The sequence below is a fragment of the Varroa destructor genome, unplaced genomic scaffold (genome assembly GCF_002443255.2).
Source record: "Varroa destructor unplaced genomic scaffold, Vdes_3.0 BEIS01000007.1, whole genome shotgun sequence".
NCBI classification, from domain to species: domain Eukaryota; kingdom Metazoa; phylum Arthropoda; class Arachnida; order Mesostigmata; family Varroidae; genus Varroa; species Varroa destructor.
Window position 1 is genome coordinate 1,605,618 of NW_019211460.1, and position 19,204 is coordinate 1,624,821.

Genomic DNA, 19,204 nt, shown 5'->3' on the forward strand with positions numbered 1-19,204 from the left:
ATAGATATATATCAATCCGAAGAAATCGACAAGGTGGGACAATAAAGGTTTAATTAAATTTGGTGTAACGAAAACTAGTTCATGAGATCCCGGTGGGACTATCAGGATTTCCGTGATGGTTAAGTAATTAGGTATTTACCTACTAAACTTAGGATCATCTAGAATCGAAACGGGGCAAACACGCTTCATCTCGTGGTAGATACTAGCCGTGCAGCGCAATGCTTAACGGCAATACCGGATGTAAAGCTCTAAATATTAATCAAGTATTGAGGACGTAGCTGGTCTTCATATATTTCAACTATTTTATATGAGCAGCCGCGGACTGTTTCACTGAATGAATAGCCACGTAGTTAGATTAACAGCGAAGGCTGTTAGCATTACTGAATGAGTTTTCGTAGTTTGTGAAGATAAGATTGAAGATAGTACCGGTTTTTTGTATATATGGGATTGTCGACGATGCAAAGAAACTAGAACAAAACTTTTTGCTACCAGTTCACATTAGAAGAAGTCCTGTGAAGATAATAGGAGGCTAGCTTGTAGTAACTCGTTGAACTCAGTATAAAGTACAAGCATCCTAATAAAAATGAGAAGCAGAATAAATCAGTAAAAAACAGAGTGGTAAAGCGATGGCGTTTATTTGAGTTGTATGGTGTGACATCTATGGTCACAATCTTAGCCACAGAATAATGTGCTGTGTTACCTCATGATAGGGCGAACCTTATATTCAACCAAAAAACGTACCTTTGTTGATACGATTTATCCTCTCCTTGGGTTTTTATCTTGGGCTTTATAATCTATCACTATCATTCCCACTTAACTGTAGAAAATTTTTGGATAACTGATGCGCGACACGGTATTGACGAGGTAGGTGTTGCCAGTATATCTAGACTGACTTCCCGAGTAATTTTGTTAACCGTTAAGTGTTTCTGCTTTCGGGCGGTGGTAATCTTCTCAAAGTCGGAAATAATGGTAGCTCGACTTTGCACCTGGGAGCAAGGCACAGACGTCTACTATCCAATATTAACAACCAGTGGGCTAAAGCTATCCAATACACTTCCAATCCAATAGGGATCTACGGCCTAGGATTTACCGTATGTAGATAACGCAGACGTCTGCTAAGAGTACGATACCCTGATGAGCTATATACCGTGTGTTACATTTTAAGACAATTCTTCGATATTTTGTGACAGAGAGTACACTTTCTATTTGAACCCTATATTTTTAGACCGAAACGCTTGCGTGCCTTTGGGCAGCAAATGTCAATGCAGCTGAGTTAAATGAACTGCGTTTGTTAAATATCAATGCTCATATCTGCGTATACATTGCCGGGGTCGATGCAGATAGATGTATAGTTGTAATAACAGATCGTAGTGAGCACCACTAATTTTTTCAGAATATTATCGATGTTCAATTAATTTATGCTTACGCAGAATTTACACTTTACACAATGCATAAAATCGTTAGCCTATTATAGCTAGGACATTTTTCTGGTCGAAATCGCAACAGGGCTATTCTCGGCGTTTATACATTAAGGACGTCCTATTAAATTAGCGGTACCGCGAGCTTGACAATAGACGCATGTTAAAATCGCCCGCCAAATTTCGCGTAACTCGCGGCAAACTCATGATGTTGATAGCACAGAATGTAACATGTTATCGAACTATTACAAAAATTCTACCTTAAATGAAGAAAAAGTGGCGAGTGGATCCTTTATGACAAGATGGACATGGATTCGGATTACAAAGAAAGGTTATGAAAAGACAAAGAATTATATTTATAGTGATCTAATAAATAAAACCAAAGCTCTAAAAGAGTGGGCTCGACCGTATTATAAACGATGAAGTAGTTTCTCTCTCAAAAGTTAGCGTAAGGCAATCCAGCAGTTGTCTCCTGTGAAGATATGAATAAAAAGTATTTTCTATATCATCAAAACTAAATAGTGTACTTTTTTTTAATCAATTAGTACTATTGAAATATAAGCTATACTAGCTAAGAGTTAGGGATGTGTTTGAAGAATAAATGTAAATAGAGCAACAAATGACATGAATAGTCGTTGTGGATTCGGACTGTCGCGTCCCAAAAGCTGAGTGAAATCTGAATATAACTGTTATAAGAATAATTGTTTAATGATGCAATTTTAAATAATAATAATCAGCGTGTTAAAAAAAAAACGCCAAAACGCCGGTAGAGTTCAAAGTTGTTCTATATATCTGAATTTTCTAATTTCATATTCATTTTAGTATTATACTATCGCTGATTGATACTGAATCAAAATAAAATATAAGAATTAAAAATATTTTCTAATGTAAGCCATAAAAAGCACCAACTCCAGGTCGGAACAAGCTCATACGAATCGGGCTCATTGATGCAACGACAATTGCAACAATAATAACTTCACACCTTTCGAGCATTTAGAGTATCCTCGAATTATGTATAATCGAACAAGCTGTTTACACACCTGTATTTGCCAAATTTACCTGTAGAAAAGATGATCAGCAGATGATCTATATAGTTTTTGTAAAATAAGCTCTCCACTTATGTTTATTCAAATAAACATAGTCACTTGCGAACATCAGTGTAGAATGTCATATTTACCTTTTTTATGTTTCTGGTTTATTTTATCTTATATTTTAAAGAATAGAAAAATTAAACTCTCATATGTGCCGATCAAAAATCCATAAATAGAAACTTGTGTTCAAGTTAGCAAGATCTAGTTTCATTCAGACGCTTTGATGACGTATGCAGGGAGCGTAGGACGATCACTGCGTATAGAAATATAAAGAATAACATATAATTTTTTTGCCATTAGCTGTGGTACCGATGGGCAATACGAGTTTTAATGGGAAGGATCATGGACATAGACTACTGGATAAGTCCTTAAGTAAAAAATCAAAAACCTGTATTTAGTATCATTAAATGTCTCAAGGGTTCAAGCTAATATATATATATATATCATTACATACATGCCCGAAGTTAAATTCAGTATTCTGCGAAAGGTGACGCAGTGTTTATATATATATATATATATATATATATATACACTGTATTAATATATTTTATTTTGAAAGTAATTAGTTTAAATTTAACTTGAAATCTTTTTATCGTATTTTCATGATATTAAAAATACATGTCTATAATTTTTTCAAATAATCATATTGTAAGACTTTTGTAACTAAAACAACTAACGTAAATACTATATATATATATATATTTTTTTTTTTATATTACATATATATATATATATATACGTAATAAAAAAAAAGCAATCTATAGTGCTCAATAAAACTCTCTAAAAAACTCAAAAATTACTATTTTGCTTATATAAAAAGCGTATACAACTTACTGTACATTGTTGTACACTTTATTTAAAATGAACGTAATTTATTAAAACTAAATTATCACTAAAACATAAAAATGACAAAGCAAAAAATAACTATAACTTACAATGTAAATAATAGAATCAATCACCAGATAATCATCAATCAGAATAATTTTAATAACGTGATTATTGATCTCGTAAAGAAATGTGATTCAATACTAGGTATACTTCCATTAATACAAATCCAATATGGGCTTAAACTGAAAGTTTGTAACGTGCAAAGATTAAGATAGTCGAATATGCTGCAAAATAATTTTCATTTCGGCACGTTTTCCAAATGTGATATCATATCTGACGTATGTCAGTGTTTTCCTGCGGGTTTGTTGTGGAAACCCGGTCAACAGCATATTAGACAGCCTTACGCTAAATGGCATAACAGTTCATACATAATACGAAACTACTGGCAAAGTGACATCTTGCATGAACGACAATTTACTTTGAACGAATAAGCCAGATAATTCTTTAAAAGCCAGTTTTGAAACGACTAGCTAAAAATTCAAACCTCTACCGAATGATGCAACTAAAACCTTTCCTCAGATGTAGTTCAATATGCTGAAACCACCTAGTCGGCCTGCGTATATATTTACGCTTATCTATATGTAATTCCTATGTTGCTATTAGCAGTATTAGCAAAATCTGGCCATCGAACTAAATACATAAAAAAATTGAACGCTTTATTATTAAACGTAAATATCAAGGCACAAGTATCGCTCAAGAATAGTCTCGAACAAATAAGGTATGGTTGAGGTTGCGTGGTCACGAAATGCGTAATAAATGTTCTCGAGAGATGTAAATTGTGATCAATTGTGTGCCCAGGGTCGACCAAGAAAAATAAATTTAATTTGCGATAGATAAACTAAATATCATGTGAGGGCTACATTTAAATGGCGAGCACTCTATAGACTTTAGGATACGTAAAATGCGATAGTTCTACGGAAATGAAGAAACTGGATCCTCTGAAAAAACCTAGAACAGGACCGGATAGAATTGCTGATTTCAGAAACATCGCAGACAGTAAATGTAAGGGGAGTAGATTTCTTGCGTTAAAATCTTCACCCACCTAAAGAAATTTTGCGCCGAGACGAAAAACATCAATTAACGCTGTATCGTAACCAAAACGGAAAACCTTCCGTAGTTCAGGAGACTCCTATATCTACTGGAGAAACATACGAAGGTATGAGACATTAAGCCAGACCTAAATAAGGAGGCAATTTTTTCCATAGTGCAGCGGTAGCGAAGTGCCGATTTATATTAAGGACATAAAATTGTCCAGGCTGAAACGTCAGATTGAACGTGAACACATGTTTACGTCCTAGTAAAAGGACGAACGATGAGAAGGCGATAAAGTTAGCTATAACCCTTTCGCCTTTTATGTTCCTTTGATGGTATTGAATCCTCTCTTCTTACAGATTTTTCGAACTATACTATATGGCCGTATGAGGCTTGCTATAGAACGATCAGCTAAGTGTTAGCTATGAAACGCTGTTTAGATCAGTTAAATACTTGTAAATTAGAGTACTTCGTGTCATTTCTTCAACACATGATATTGTTCGTTATAATGAATGGCCTAGAAAACTATTTTTAAAAGAAGTTACTGATGCGTATTTCGAATTCTAAGGACGATCATTTGGGTCTATTCTACTCTCGTTCTGCATGCCTTAACAGAAATGCAGCTGTACAAATTCACGTACTGGAATCGAATTTTTTTGTCAAATACCTAACTATTGATGTTTACTTCAGAGGGATCGACTGACTGGCATCATACAGATAAGTAGTAACAGCCATTTTTACATATGACATGTATTTTTATTATATTCCCATTACCAATAGGATTATTCCAGGTTACCTACGAATAATAATCTTCTATATTCACAAGCTATACACAATTTGTATCTGGTATATTCAGATATTTGGACCCACCTACTTAATGTATGGCTCACGTATTTACTTTCCATAATACACATTTCTAATAATAAATTCCCTAGAGTCTAATGTATGATTCCACATTAGTGTGCCAACATCAGATATACAGTAAAATGTCACATTAATTTAATATATTGTATCAATCGCAAGATCCAATCTATGAAGCAAACACATAAAAAGCGCGTTAGTCCATGTCGTCCTTCAGCACTGGATCTCGTTTGTCAATAGTACCCGTATTAGCACATTATGCCATTACATGTGCCATCTACCTTTTCATTATGTTCTTCATTACGTTCCTATAAAATGCATCTATCTGTCGTGCATGACTGTGTTAGGACATTACGATGCTGACTTTTCCGCGTTGCTACTGTTCCTTTTGAGCTCTATCTAGAATACAGTTTGTTTTGTTCCCGGCGAATAGTTACGATGGCAAAAGATCAAAATCATCACTGACGTGCACCATTGGAACGCAGAGGTTTAGATCAAGTGCTAGATTGCGTTCCAAGTTGTGCTTGTCCTTTTCACTACCGCCGTTTCGTTCTTTGTCACTGGTAACGCCCTTGTCGTCAGCTTTGACATCACTCTTTGAATCCCCTTGGCTATCTGGGGTTGCCGGAATACATTCTTTCGCTTTCCAAGTCCAGTCCATGGTTTGTACCGCCCGTAGTGCTTCTGCCTCACTATGATGCCTCAAAAGAAGTGATTCTTTCTCGCGTTCCCATTTATCGTCAGTATCCTGGGATGAAAAAGTACGAAAAGTTCTCTATAGAAACCAATAATAATAACAACAAGTGTATAAGAACAATCGCTAATGGTCCTTACATGCCGAAAAGACTGTGAACAAACTGCAATGAATCTGTCCCACCACATATGACATGAGACCTACTTGTTCCCACAAATGAGCTCATCTAAATAAGGATAAAAAATAAATAATAACAAAAAAGCTTCCAACATACTTTTATTGTAACATTGATTCGAGGTGATTTCTCCTTACCTCACTCATAGACTCACCTGCAACCACGATTTGAATAATCGACCATTATTGTACCTGCTGGGATCTTTTACATTGTTATCGAGAAGAGGGTTAGCTGCGGTCATTCCTGTCCGCGGGTTATATAAGTTTGACTCAGGATCAAGAGTGTTGTATATTTCCATATCGCGCAGTACTGTAGTCACCGATAGCGGAATCTGAATAATACCATTCGATAATAAAAGAAACATAAAAATAATTATCACAACATACAAACAGATTAGTCTAATACCAACAAAGACAATGGCTATTAATATAAAATCACGTTCAAACGCTTAAACGTTCATATAATTCTACCATGCTTGAATTGCTAACGCAACTGTTTTGCCACGAGATTTTTAATTTTCACATAGATACTTAGATTTTAAAATAACTGAACATGCGAACGTTACACACATTACTTAGGATACAAATAAACTTTATGACTAACCGTCTGACCAGCAGCAGCTCGGGCTTCATGAGCATTTACACGAAGAATCTCCTGCTCAGCTGCGAGCACCAATTTGTCGCGCTCCATGAGCTGTTGTAGGCGCAGCTGATAACGTGCAGTTTCTTGTTCTACAAATAAGTCTCTCAGAGGAGCCGAAAGCCCGCATGGCGGAGGTGACATCTCAATTCCTTGACGAGACGCCGGGTTGCCCTCCAATGCATACGTGCATCTACCCGATATCAAGAACAAAAAAGTGAGGTTCCTACGATACTGCGTGCGAAAATACTTGAATGCAAAGTAAAAGCTATAGCTTCATTGGATCTGTGCATTGAACTAGACCATACATTAAAACTGTTTTCGACAAGCCTCAAGAAAAACAAATATTATCGACATTCACTCAGTACTCAGGGTCTCTTGTGCATTTGAAGAAAAAAAAGAATCTTTTTGGTATTATACTTGTTCAATAGATAATCCTTAAAGCTAAACGGCATCTTCGGTCGAATCTCCGCACTGATTTGGGCTGCCCGTCGTTTGTCTACAGCACGACGGATGTTTTTGAGGGCTTCGTACGGATTGAACATTGTCGATGGTTCTCCAAAGTAATCCTTTTCAGGAGGGGGAAGCAGCTCCAAGGCCTCTTCGTCGTTAAGTGAAGTTGATGTTCTGCGTTACCCAAAGCACAGATCAACACAAATAAGACAAGAATAGGATACTACAGCAGGTTTTTGGGTACAGGATGTAAGGAAACGAATTGTTCAGTTTAAAACTTAACTTACAATCTTTAGTCTCATTTAGCGGTGAAACCGGATGGCTATTAGCACTCGCTATGCCTTTGGCCATCGAACTCACAGCTAGTCACACTTAGGCAAATTAGCTATTTGCGTGCGACTAGGCTATAGTAAGGAACGACTAATCAGGTTTATTACTATTAATTGTATCCAGAACACTTACTTGTCAGCATTACTGCTTCCTCGATTGTCGCCGCTAATACTGTTACCGGCAGCATTGTTCTGAGTAGCTCCTGTACTTCGAGCGGATTCTCTCTGACCACTATTACTTGCTGCAGCTGAGCCACGAGTGTTACGAATTTTGCGTTTTCGAGGGTGCGTTTTACCGCTGGATGGGGCCGGTGCATCATCCTATGACACAACCAACATGTCAGAGGGCAATCTATCCTTGGGACAGCATTATCTATACAGCAACTTACCATGGTGAGCACAAAAAGCCTTTGCGCAATCGTGAATCACACCATTAACTTTTTTGCTCCCGAGTATTCATAAGCATGAGGCTTCAAACAATTATACCAAAAATAACAAACTGTACACTAGAGTTTATGAATATATCCGGTGCCGAATAATAATAATAAAAAGCTCCTGCGCCTACCTCATCGTTGTTGTTACTGTCATGTATTTGGGCCCTCTGACTACTTCGCGTTACCCGTTTACTTTCTTCTCGCCATTCCTTCGTTTCGAGAGGTGAATTGGCCGCCGGACTTGCTGGTTGTGGAGAATTACCTATCATTAATGTAGCACAATATAGACGACAAGTACACAGCAATGGACATAATTTAGTAACTCGCATTGTTGTTTATCTGATTCATCACTATTTGGTTCCACCTCAGCCAATAATCTTTGTAGTAAAACAAAATTATCAATCAGTGTGTATGCCTCGTATGTAATTTCAATGTCTAGTGGCCACGCAAGCCATTCTTTTCATTTCAAGTATAAACCCCGGTATCTTACAAGGCTAAAAGAGATGTTCGGAAATTTAAACTGAGATTCGAGTAAATCGCCTACTAGCAGCTCGACACTTAGGGACATACCAGGAATAGGGCTGTTGACAATGTAAGGTAACTGTTTGGCTTTGGCTGAATTCGGTACAGTGGCAGAAACATCATTTGAATTGCTTTCTTTTTCTCCACCTGAAGCAGACGACATCGGCGGCAGGACAATCTTTAATGGCGGCACCTGATTCATAAAGCGCAGTATGCAACAAAATTGATTTTTCTATCTATTAGGATAAATGATGGCAGATATAGTAATTAGTACCAATAACTCAATATATATATATATATATATAGATTGTTAATTTCTTCAGTGCCAAAAGCCTTTGAGTAGCACATAAGGTACAGTTTAAGCTTATGAAATGCATCATTTGTTGCATATCTTACCTTTAAGTCACCCGATGCAATGCTGTCCTTATCACCTCCTTCGTGATCGCTTCCGCTGCTGGCATTGGCATTGCTACTGTTGATAGTGATATTGCTACTGTTAGTAGTATTGTTATTAGTGCCATTGCTGTTATTATTGTTACTATTATTGTTTTTATTGCTTCCGCTACTGGTGTCGCTTCGTTCTGCCGCCTTTCCACCTGCAGCAATACCAGGAGGTCCACTACTCACTCCAGAGTTCGCAGCGCTGGCGCTGCTTAATTCGGCGCTAGTACTTTCACCATTACCTCCGCTACTAGCGCTGTTCTTGTCACTGCTTTTTTCAGAAGTTGCCCCAGAAGATTTATCTGCAGATCCTTTGTTGTCGCTATTGTTTTTGTCTATTGAGACGGCATTCCTCGTATCTGTGCCTCCCTTATCACTTTTGCCGCCACTACCAGACGCAGCTGTGTCTTTCTCCGCTTTTCCGTTATTAACATCATCTTTTTCTCCTTTTTCGCTACCGCCCCTGTTTTCTATATCCTTGCGGCCCTTCTGTTTTTTCGGCCTTGGAGAACGCGCAGCCGCCTTTATTAGCTCCGTTTTGGCACGGTCCGATCTACAAGATATATTGGAAATCACATTTAGTTGTCATAACTTGGCTTTTCTCTATAATATAACAGCGAAAGATCAGTCACAGACATTGGAAGCTCAGCATCAAGGCACGCAGCAGTAAGCAAAGTTTTTTTTTTGAACTCTGATCACTGCGGCAGTGATCCACTCTATTTATTCAAGCAAACTGAACACTAACCTTTCAGATCTTCCTACAGTACTTGGTTCCGACAGTGAACAAGAAGCTGCTCCGCTTACCGTCGCTGCGGGAGAGTTATTGTCTTTATCGAAACTTTTACGACGCTTTTTGCCGGCACCGTGAAATGAACCTTTTGAAGAGGGTTGTTCGCTGGTGTCCATGGCTTCTCCGGCGTCGTCTGCCCTTTGCTCTTGTTCTGAACTTGTACTCTTTTGGCCACCAGAGGACGAATTTATGCCACCACCCTGAAATCGAAGTAAAATCGAGGTGAAAAACATCTTTATTTACTTAGAGGTACGGGAAGGATGTCCGCATGGTTTTTATTATTGAGGGGACCATACTCATAGATCGGCCTGCTTAAGCACCAAGCATAGAGCTGTTGGTAAGCTCAGTCTCCTTTAATATGCATACTCATAGCTATACATATTAAAGTAGATTAGCGAGATCAAATGATTAGATTAAAAGAGATTAGGAGCATATACTCATACTTGAACTGGTATGACCAAAGTAGTTCCCGAAGCTGCTGATAACGCAGTGCCCGCGTCCACTCCCTCATCTGAAACGCCGGTGTTACCGCCAGACGAGCCACCATCTGTCACCGCATCGGAACCGGTTCCCGTCAAAACCATTTGCCCCTGACCGTTTCCACCTCTGCTTGAAGTGCTGCTGTTGTTTCCATCTTGTTGTTGCTGCTCACAACTACTGTCCTGTCCACTGCCACGGCTGGATGTAGCTGATACAGATGGAGCAGAGGCCTCATCCGACCCTGATCCTGCTGTAGTAACGGAAGACGGTATAGCAGAAGCATCGTCACCACCCTTAGCATTTGCGAGGCTTCCATCTATTCCCTGAGGTTCAGCTGCCCTCCCAGAGATACCTGTTGCCCCTTCTGAGGATCCCGAGGAAGATCCACCAGAACCAGCAGCAAACATTTGCGAATCTTCTTTCGCTTGACGAGATCCAATCAAGCGACTGTTATTACACAAAATGTTCGACACATCACCAAGTTAGCACGTACAAGGCTTTCTAATTATGATCATTCAGTGCGTTTAGGTAAAACCGGCTCGATAGGAAATATAAGTCAAATAAAGTAAGGTTTATGCTCCTCATTAATGTCGTCCTGCATTCGAAAGATTTGTTTATAAACTTTATACATATGGCATGTATAGATATCATGTATATATTAAGGCGATACAATTGTATTTTTCGAAACATAAATAAACTACGTAAATATGGCATGTATGTTCATTGACCTATTGTTAGGGCTTGCACTGGCTGCTGCTGAAGATCCGCCTACTTCCTCTCCGGCAGAACCACTACTACTATTTCCAGTTGTCGACCCAGGACCACCCGCTGAAGATGAAGAAGCCGAATTCGTTTGTTGGCCTTGTTGTTGTTGCTGCTGCTGCTGCTGTTGTTGTTGTTGCTGAGTGGCTCCAACTGATCGACTACTACCGCTGGAGTTCCCATTATTTTGTTGGGATTGCTCTGAGGATGCCATTCTTGCTCCGGCAGTAAAGCCAACGTCAGTTCCTAATACTTTGGGACTGGATATCTTAAATAAACTGCGTCGGCGATTTCCACCTACATTAAAGCATAAAAAATAATATTAGTTTACGAAATGTGTGGTAGTAATTGGTAAAGCATCATCTCCAAGCAAAGGCATCGTGCCTCAAAAATTCGGGCAGTTCAACTGACAGCTTAAAAACATATCATCGCTTTTTAGGTACAAAAAAAAAACAAGGCAACACTCTCTAATATACATGTAGCTAGTCTCGACATTATATGCTCAATTGTAACTTCACAAGTCGTAAGATGTAGTGCTAAAAATGACAATAATGTAATACAAATAGCGGTAGTAAAGTTAAAGCAACATTTCGTTTGGTGTTAACGAGTCTTTTTTCATGCTTCTCATCATTCTTTTTCATCGTTTTTCGTGCTTAACAGTTTACCTCGAATAAAGCATTTCATAAATGCTTTGATGTATCTTTTGTTACGCAGAAGGTTTCAGTTTTCTAGATTATTATTAGGTAGATATACACGAGGGACTGAGTGCACATGAGTATGCACATAATAAGACTTCGTAGGAAATCAAGCAAAATTCGCTTTGTGACGGGGATAAAAAGACAAAATCAAAAATCATATACGTTCCTTAGCGATGAACCTACCGACTGGTATGTGAGGAGTGTCCAGTAATGTCGAAGCTGACGGCGACGGTGTAGTTAGTAACGAGATGTTATTTTGGCTTTCGTCTACTTCTGCCTCAGTGGTTTCGCTAACGTTTGACTCACCGTTGCTGCAAGTCTTCAGAGAGGAAGTGGCTTTTCGAATCGTTTTCCCAACCAATGGATCAGTAGTCCTTTTTCTGTCTATCGTTGATGTCTCCGGATCCACGTTATGGCGAAGAAGAGGTTTCACGATCTAATTGCCAACGAAAGACACAATATGTTGTTGGTATCTACCAGAGTGCACCCATACCTTAAGATGATTTTAGTATACATTAACAATATGAAATGCATTTTGAAAAACCAATGTGTCATTTACGATTACATTACAGCCAGAAACCCTAATTGATTCGCATCTACAGTGTGCAGTGCGATAGCTTGCACGAAAAACCATAGAGTCACCATTGCTATCAGTTTATAAGCCATATTTTTCGAACAAAGTTATCATATTATAACTAACAATCAGCCGGGAAATCTAAATACGAGGCCTCTGAGTAAAGGCTCAGCATATATAGCAATAACCGACCTCGATTCTGTGGGTCTCAAAATCTGATTAAGCAGTTTCTTCAGTAATAGGTATGAGAATTTCCGCCGAGAAAGAACACATAAATGGGGGAGAGTTATATAGAGTGACGACGAATACATACTGAATCAATCTGTTGTTAAAATTCGGGTAAAATGCTGCGTGTTTTTATTAAGCACAGAAAACCGAAGTTATAAAATCTATGTCCACGCCTCAAACCTTTTGTATATCGAAAAGTCGCGACCTCTGTACCGTCCTTGTGTGTACACGTTGATCTCAATTACAAGTTGAGAAAGCAATCAGTGTAAACCGTTCCTTTCATCCTCCCGACGTAAAAAGATACGTATTTTTAACAACATAAGCTCACTAACTTACCTGTGATTATGTGTCAAACGTAAACATGGCCCTTGACATCTTTCTTTTGGTATATTTGCTTTCTTTGTTCAGATATTAAATGACATTATATGCAAACCTAAGCGTATGAATGGACTACGCCGTAATACAATAGCATAACTCCGCAAAATCTGCTTAATGCGCGCGTCAACTTGAGTCCCTATGGCAATTTGTGCTATTTGTATCATAATTTTTCGGATGACCTAAATAACGTTATTTGCCTAAATAACGTTAGTAAGTATAAAACAATGAATGAATACAAACTTGCATCGTCTAGCTAACTTTAAAAACCAGGGTTAGCTTCATAAGGCTCTGTGGATACGTAGCTTCAGATTGAAGCAATGCAAAAATGCCGCTATAAGAAACTGTTTTTCGTCACATCCAATTTTCTAATCTATTTTTCACATGCCACGGTTGTGACATTACAATTCCAAGTAGTACCGCAAAACAAACACGTGCAATGACCGGCATTAAGAGTGTTCGGAGTAAAAGATCTAAGCATGCATAAAGTATACCTGTTTATAATCGCCTTGTACACTCGTTACGTGCAATGGTGTCTCGCCTCTAGTATGTCGTTTCTCACAACTTTTTCGGGTGCTCTTCGGCGTCACACAAACTTCAGCCAACTCAACGCCCGATTCGATGAATCTAACTGAATTTTCAAAATCTGAAACAGTTACATACATAAAGGTCAATCGCCACAAACTGAGTTCGCATAAACTTCTACTTTCCATAAACTAGCGTTTAGGACCCGACTTCCAAAGAATTGGAAACTGCGTTCAATGATAAATAAATTCGAGTCATAGATGCATTAATCAATTTATCTTACATTAATCTCTTATCAGTTATAACAGAGCCTGGCAGACATTATACTATGAATTAGTGCGTGTTGCGCTCGCTTATGACCACAACAAGGGTTACAAAATGACATAAGCTAAATCAGCACACTAGTGTATGTCTATCAGACAAAATGGTATTTTAAAGTCCAAGCATAAACGGACTAAACTATTTATTATAAACGTTAAGATGCATATTGAGTTGAATAATGATAAATATTAGTTATACGATTGTGAATAGCAGCAAAATCTATGCGGCACTTTAACTATATGCCGGTGCAAGCAGTACGTAATCCATTTCATGATTACAATTGTAACATACCACTTTAGAAAATTGTTAATCAAGACTTACTCGCTGTAAGTCCACTGATATAAGATTTCAAGCATCATGTCAAATTAATTCAAATTAAATATGCAGTATTCAGAAATCTCGCTTACAAAGCTTTTGGGTAAAACACTTTCGGTCTGAGAATTTTCTGAATGGATGAATGAATTTTAGGAATCTTGTTTACAAAAACAACCGGCTAATGCTTGCTGCTTTTAATAAGAGCAGCCGCTAACAGCGCGCCATGTTCAAAATATACTGAGGGTATAGTAAATGAATCAAAGCACCTATACAGCTGAGTTCCTTAAAAAATGATCGGAATTAAAAATATTTGTATTTCAAAGACTAGCTAAGCGTGAGCCTTACAGGTGTGTACATTCATTTTTAATTTATCTATCTAAAAATACCCACTTCTGTGGCAATCCCGCAAGTGGCTATGTCGATCATGATATCTTATTTTATGGCTCAAAGCGTCATCTTCAATCACATAGCTGACTCATTTCAAACATTAGATGAGTCAGGGTTGATCAATGAATGGTCCGAAGATGTTATGCTACGGCATTTTCGTTGTACATGAAGTAAATAAAGATTTCTTACTCATTGAAAACATTGAGAACAGCTACGTATGCCTGTAGGAGACCTTTAAAAGCTAGCTTTAGTTTGATATTTCAGTGATAATCCAATTCCTTATGCATCCCATGACTTGCGTGGGTGTAACAATTGGATGCGAAAAGCGTGATTGGAAACAGAAATCACTGTATTAGTTATAAAAGTTGACATATACATGTATATCAATAATGCTGATGTTGTTCAGTTATGCATAAAATAAGTTGACAATGATCGGGTGGTTCGAAATTCTGTAATTAGCGTTCGCCCCCTGTTACACCCATCCACTACCTAATCCTATTTTATTGAAGCTCCGACCATCAGTGATAATAAAAAATAAAATTTTAAAATTTTGGCTGTTCATCGAAAACGTATATTTAATAGGTACGCTACATTTATAAGTAATCACCACGTTCTATTAATAAATAGTTTTGCACTATAGACTGCCTCGACCGATCTTTTTTTAATAGCTTGTGTATATTTGTAAGGTCTTATCCGTAGAATATAAAAAAAAATTCTTAGAACTTTGTTGCTCACTCCCTAATTAATATTTTAAGATACGCTGTAAAAGTACCATTTTGTAATTAAGAACCATTCTGCTTTATATAATTTAGAAAAATGTTTATGAAATTATTTACTTATTTATTATAACTTTGATATACTGTTTGATTTACGAAGACAAGTTTATAACTATTGATATTCATACAAGCATCGTCTCAGATTGCTAAGAGGTATTTCCTTTACTCATATTAGGAATAACTGGCTCTAGTTTGTAACGAAGATGGAATTGTAAATATGTTAAGTTCGATGGTTCCGCGGAACTCATTAATTAGGTGTAAAAATCATACGTTGTTTCTGCACAACTTATTGATATATTGAAACTCAGTCAGATGGTTGAATAAGTTCTCCATGAACAAGAGAAATCTATTGTGGCTAACGTTAAGTATTGCTTTAACAATTACTATATCTTAGGCATAAATGGCTCACCAGATTTTGGTGTAGTATGTAGCTGTTGTTGCCTAAGGATTTGGTGAAGCTGTTGTCTTTCAGAGACAGGGGCTTTATTTGATGAATTGTTACGTGCACCACTACCTGAAAGCAATAGCACAAAGAATCACAGGTATATGCAATAATTCAAATAACTGCCTAATAATGTAATCTGTTTCACAATTACACTATGGGTAACTGATTTATTTAAAACGATGGTGTTCGATATTTCGTTTAGTCTTTTTTAAAAACTGTTTGAAATTCGATAAACGTTCTGTGCAAATTACTCGTTACTAAGTGGAATAATTTAATTCAGGATGTTTAGTGTCAAAATACAATTTTGCAATAAATTACTTGCTTCGCTTCAGAGACTACGTGAAAAGATATCACTAACCATAATTGATGATAGGATTTCCAACTATATGGGCGATGCGCAAAAGTGCAGAACCTCCACTAGCTGCCTAATATTATCTTACTTAAGAAGTTCCGACATATACTATTATAAATCAAATATTATAGCCTAAATATATAAATGAATAGTCGTCTATAGCTGTATAAGCGCACTGAGAGTGTCAATGAAGCGTTTATCCCTGCCAGCCGATGACAAAGTTACGCGAGTCGTTTTGGTGGCGACCGATGCGAGTGAAGTTACAAAAAAGTTGCTCGAACAGATGGGAGCTTGGGAATATTACCCAATGGAGGTCGGCGAACGGTATCCCAAACGATAAGCTGAGGAGTACTAGTGGTTTGACAAGGAATGAAAATGGATACCGGACCAAGTCGTAAGACATTTTCAAGGATCAGCCCTGGCTTGGTTCGATTTCAGGATCGGTGCAAAGGAGAGGTGGGGAAGCTAATAAAGTTGCACAAACACTTTCCTTCGGAAGAAACGGACTTTCTAGATACCACTTTGCAAAGGCTGGCATTACTTTTAGCGACTTCTCCAGTCTCATACTCAAGGGAGCCTTTCTAAAAATATAAAGCTAAATAAAAACTATAAATATAAAATAAAAATTCTTTGCGCGGCATTAAAAAAAATACGGGGACCAGCGGTGTTAGGATATTCTTCGCCACAGCATGGGTGATTTTACATACTGAGTGATTTTGGGTGGTTCAAGACTATATGCCATAGGAGTCTAGCACTGTCTGGTGGAACAATTCCGGCGAATTGTGTAATTTCATTATGTGAACACTACTTGGCTTGAAAACGGATGAGAGTGCGGCTCGGACGTCGGATCAGCCTAAGGCCCTTTCTTTTCGAACTTCCATCAGGGTTATCAAATGCACGGGAAGCTGTTTGCTATCTGATGGATCAGTATTTTCCAGGCGGAAATATTTGGTCCAGAGCACTTACGTACGTAGACACGATGTGTGCGAGCTTGCACAAAAACCGCAAGAAGTACGTGCGGATATACCTCTGGAAAAAAATAAGCACAGACCCTATCGGGAAAAACAATAGCCGAGATCTGTGTGTTGCACCGAGTGTTGCAGCGACAACAGGGTATACGTCAAAACGACGGGACGCCTCGCTTGTGTAGGCCTAGTGCTGCCGACTTGTGTACGAGCGTTGAAAGCTGAGAGTTGAAACCTATCAGTCGGCTTTGAGTATAATGGAATACCACCCGATACGCACACAATCGAGTTAAACCCACTAGGCGATAAAGAATATCGGCCGCAGAATAAAGTCATTCCACCGGAAAAACGCGACTCAGTTGTAATAGATTTGTATGTACTTATTGAATAATTTGATTTAATGTGAATTAGTATATGCCCACGGCTATTATTTAGGGCGCCATATGCCCACGATCATTATTTAGGCCGCCTACCATATATATATATATATATGTCAGCAAACGACAAAGCAAGCTTAGTATGCTTCAATAGTAGGTAGATCCTACCGTTTTTAGAACTCTCATACAATAATTTTGTGCAATAAATTTCAGAACAAAAATCACTCCATTGTAATCATTTTAAGTCTTAGCAAAAACGTTGGCGATACTCTTTGTTTTCAGCAGGATTTTTTGCCTAAGAATAATGTCTTCCTCCATCGCTGCACCCTTTGGTGCGTTCCACGCTGCAATATCAATTATTTTTTCAGTATCCACCTCGACCGAGAATTGATTTAAATTGGTATTATCTGAATATTATCGATCTTCATAAAAGATTGTAGCGAAAAATTACCTTACAGCTGAGTGCGTGAGTAATTAATACAATCTATTACATCGAATGGAGCATTTTGACAAATACCACATCTATCAAATGGTATGAAACGACGTGGCCAGCGCGTGCCCTCGAGAGTAAAAAGATCGGCTCAATCAATACAAAAAACTATTATCTCAATCTTGTGCCAAAGCTAAACGTAGCTTCCTGACATCTCTCATAATTTCATCCAGTTTCCCAATCAATCAAAAGCACGCAATGCAGAGTCAATCGTAACATACTTACTTGAAGCGGAGTTTCTATGAGTTGGTCGTGAGTGAGATGGAGTTTTATATGCCGACTCCTCCTGAAAATTGTATTCTCTGATTAGTTGTAAGTCAATGTAACGAGCTGGTATTTTTCTGTGACTGGACAATTAAAGTACTACAGTTGTAGGGCTAGCCAGGCGTTCATATATTAGCTGCCTGCAAGCAATGCAAAATTGTGCAATTACTGCAAAATACGTGCTAAGAAAATTCAGTTGTATTGACAAATAATGAAATTAATACTAATACCACCAGTTCTTAGATTGCAATACATTTCATGAGGTTTGTTTTTGCTCTAGGATCTATGAAAAACCTACAATATCCGGGATCAGATCCAGTAAATATACGATAAATATAAACGAAAAGGTAAGGCTCAAAGTAGTACCATTCTGCTAACTTTTCTACTTGTAAGACTTCTTTCGAATTTTAATTGTTATTCAATATTTAATATGATTAGAGTGTGACTTACTCGTATAAAAGTACTTCCATTTAAGCTACATAAACTAAGTATATTTTGGTATCTGTCGAACTCATAATAGTTATATCCTACTTTCTATAATAACTGTATCCTAATTTCCAAAAACCCTTCTTCTAAAAATTTTACAAGCGAGTTCTTGGAAACTACTTAGCTATTCTGTGATTTCTAAGAAAAGATATTCATTTTAGTATCGTAATAGTTTATAAAACCATAATCAAGAAATCAATCTTAAACATCATGAAATAAGTAGCTGCTTCTAAAGACTCGACGTTAAAATTCTAGTAATAGAAATTCGAGTAAATAGTAACTTTGTTATATTAACAAAACGTTGCTGTTCCTATGAACGCTATGTTCTCCCATCTGATCGTTGAACTACAGATTAACTAGACAAGTAAACATTCATTATTCAATTGAACAAGGATTTTACACTTACCATTGATAAATTGCATATTAATCGTATCCTGATATACTTTAAAGGCCAACTTAAACTTCCATCATACACTTCTGTGAAGACCGTTTCTCTCTACCTCTCTATTATGGACAACATTGGTAACTAATCGACATAAGAAGCTAAACTCATCCAACGATTTGCACGTTATACAATTATATCGCTTGTTGTTACACCGGCATTTGTGCGCGCCAAA

The 19,204-nt window shown here is 37.6% G+C and overlaps 2 protein-coding genes across 3 annotated transcripts in view; both read right to left on the reverse strand.

The window, feature by feature from the left end:
• LOC111253932 (putative glutathione S-transferase 7) overlaps positions 1–1,512 on the reverse strand; it is a 34,040-nt gene extending 32,528 nt beyond the window's left edge. Inside the window, exon 1 of the mRNA XM_022814189.2 lies at positions 742–1,512. The gene's annotated coding sequence lies outside the window, so the exon portion shown is untranslated. The remainder of the gene's footprint in view (positions 1–741) is intronic.
• Positions 1,513–5,159: 3,647 nt separating this feature from the next.
• LOC111254210 (uncharacterized) lies at positions 5,160–19,141 on the reverse strand. 2 transcript variants are annotated; one of them, XM_022814819.2, is made up of 16 exons: positions 18,994–19,141; positions 18,063–18,123; positions 15,618–15,722; positions 13,379–13,530; positions 12,014–12,143; positions 10,976–11,306; positions 10,211–10,694; positions 9,723–9,967; positions 8,933–9,530; positions 8,585–8,729; positions 8,146–8,276; positions 7,714–7,901; positions 7,219–7,425; positions 6,763–6,991; positions 6,314–6,490; positions 5,160–6,038 (listed from the first exon to the last, which is right to left on the reverse strand). In XM_022814819.2, exons 1-16 carry the CDS (start codon positions 18,994–18,996, stop codon positions 5,724–5,726), a joined length of 3,501 nt encoding a protein of 1,166 aa, XP_022670554.1. In that variant the 5' UTR covers positions 18,997–19,141; the 3' UTR covers positions 5,160–5,723. The 2 variants fall into 2 exon arrangements, with proteins under 2 accessions (XP_022670554.1, XP_022670553.1); XM_022814818.2 differs by having other exon boundaries at positions 11,891–12,143.
• Between the last annotated feature and the right edge of the window lie 63 nt (positions 19,142–19,204).

Bases quoted from the DNA above. Each gene is read 5' to 3' on its own strand.
- LOC111254210 (XM_022814818.2), bottom strand. The intron at 11,307-11,890 runs GTAGGTTCATCG...GCTTTAATGTAG, and splicing joins CACTCCTCACATACCAGTCG to GTGGAAATCGCCGACGCAGT. The intron at 10,695-10,975 runs GTCAATGAACAT...GTGTAATAACAG, and splicing joins AGTGCAAGCCCTAACAATAG to TCGCTTGATTGGATCTCGTC.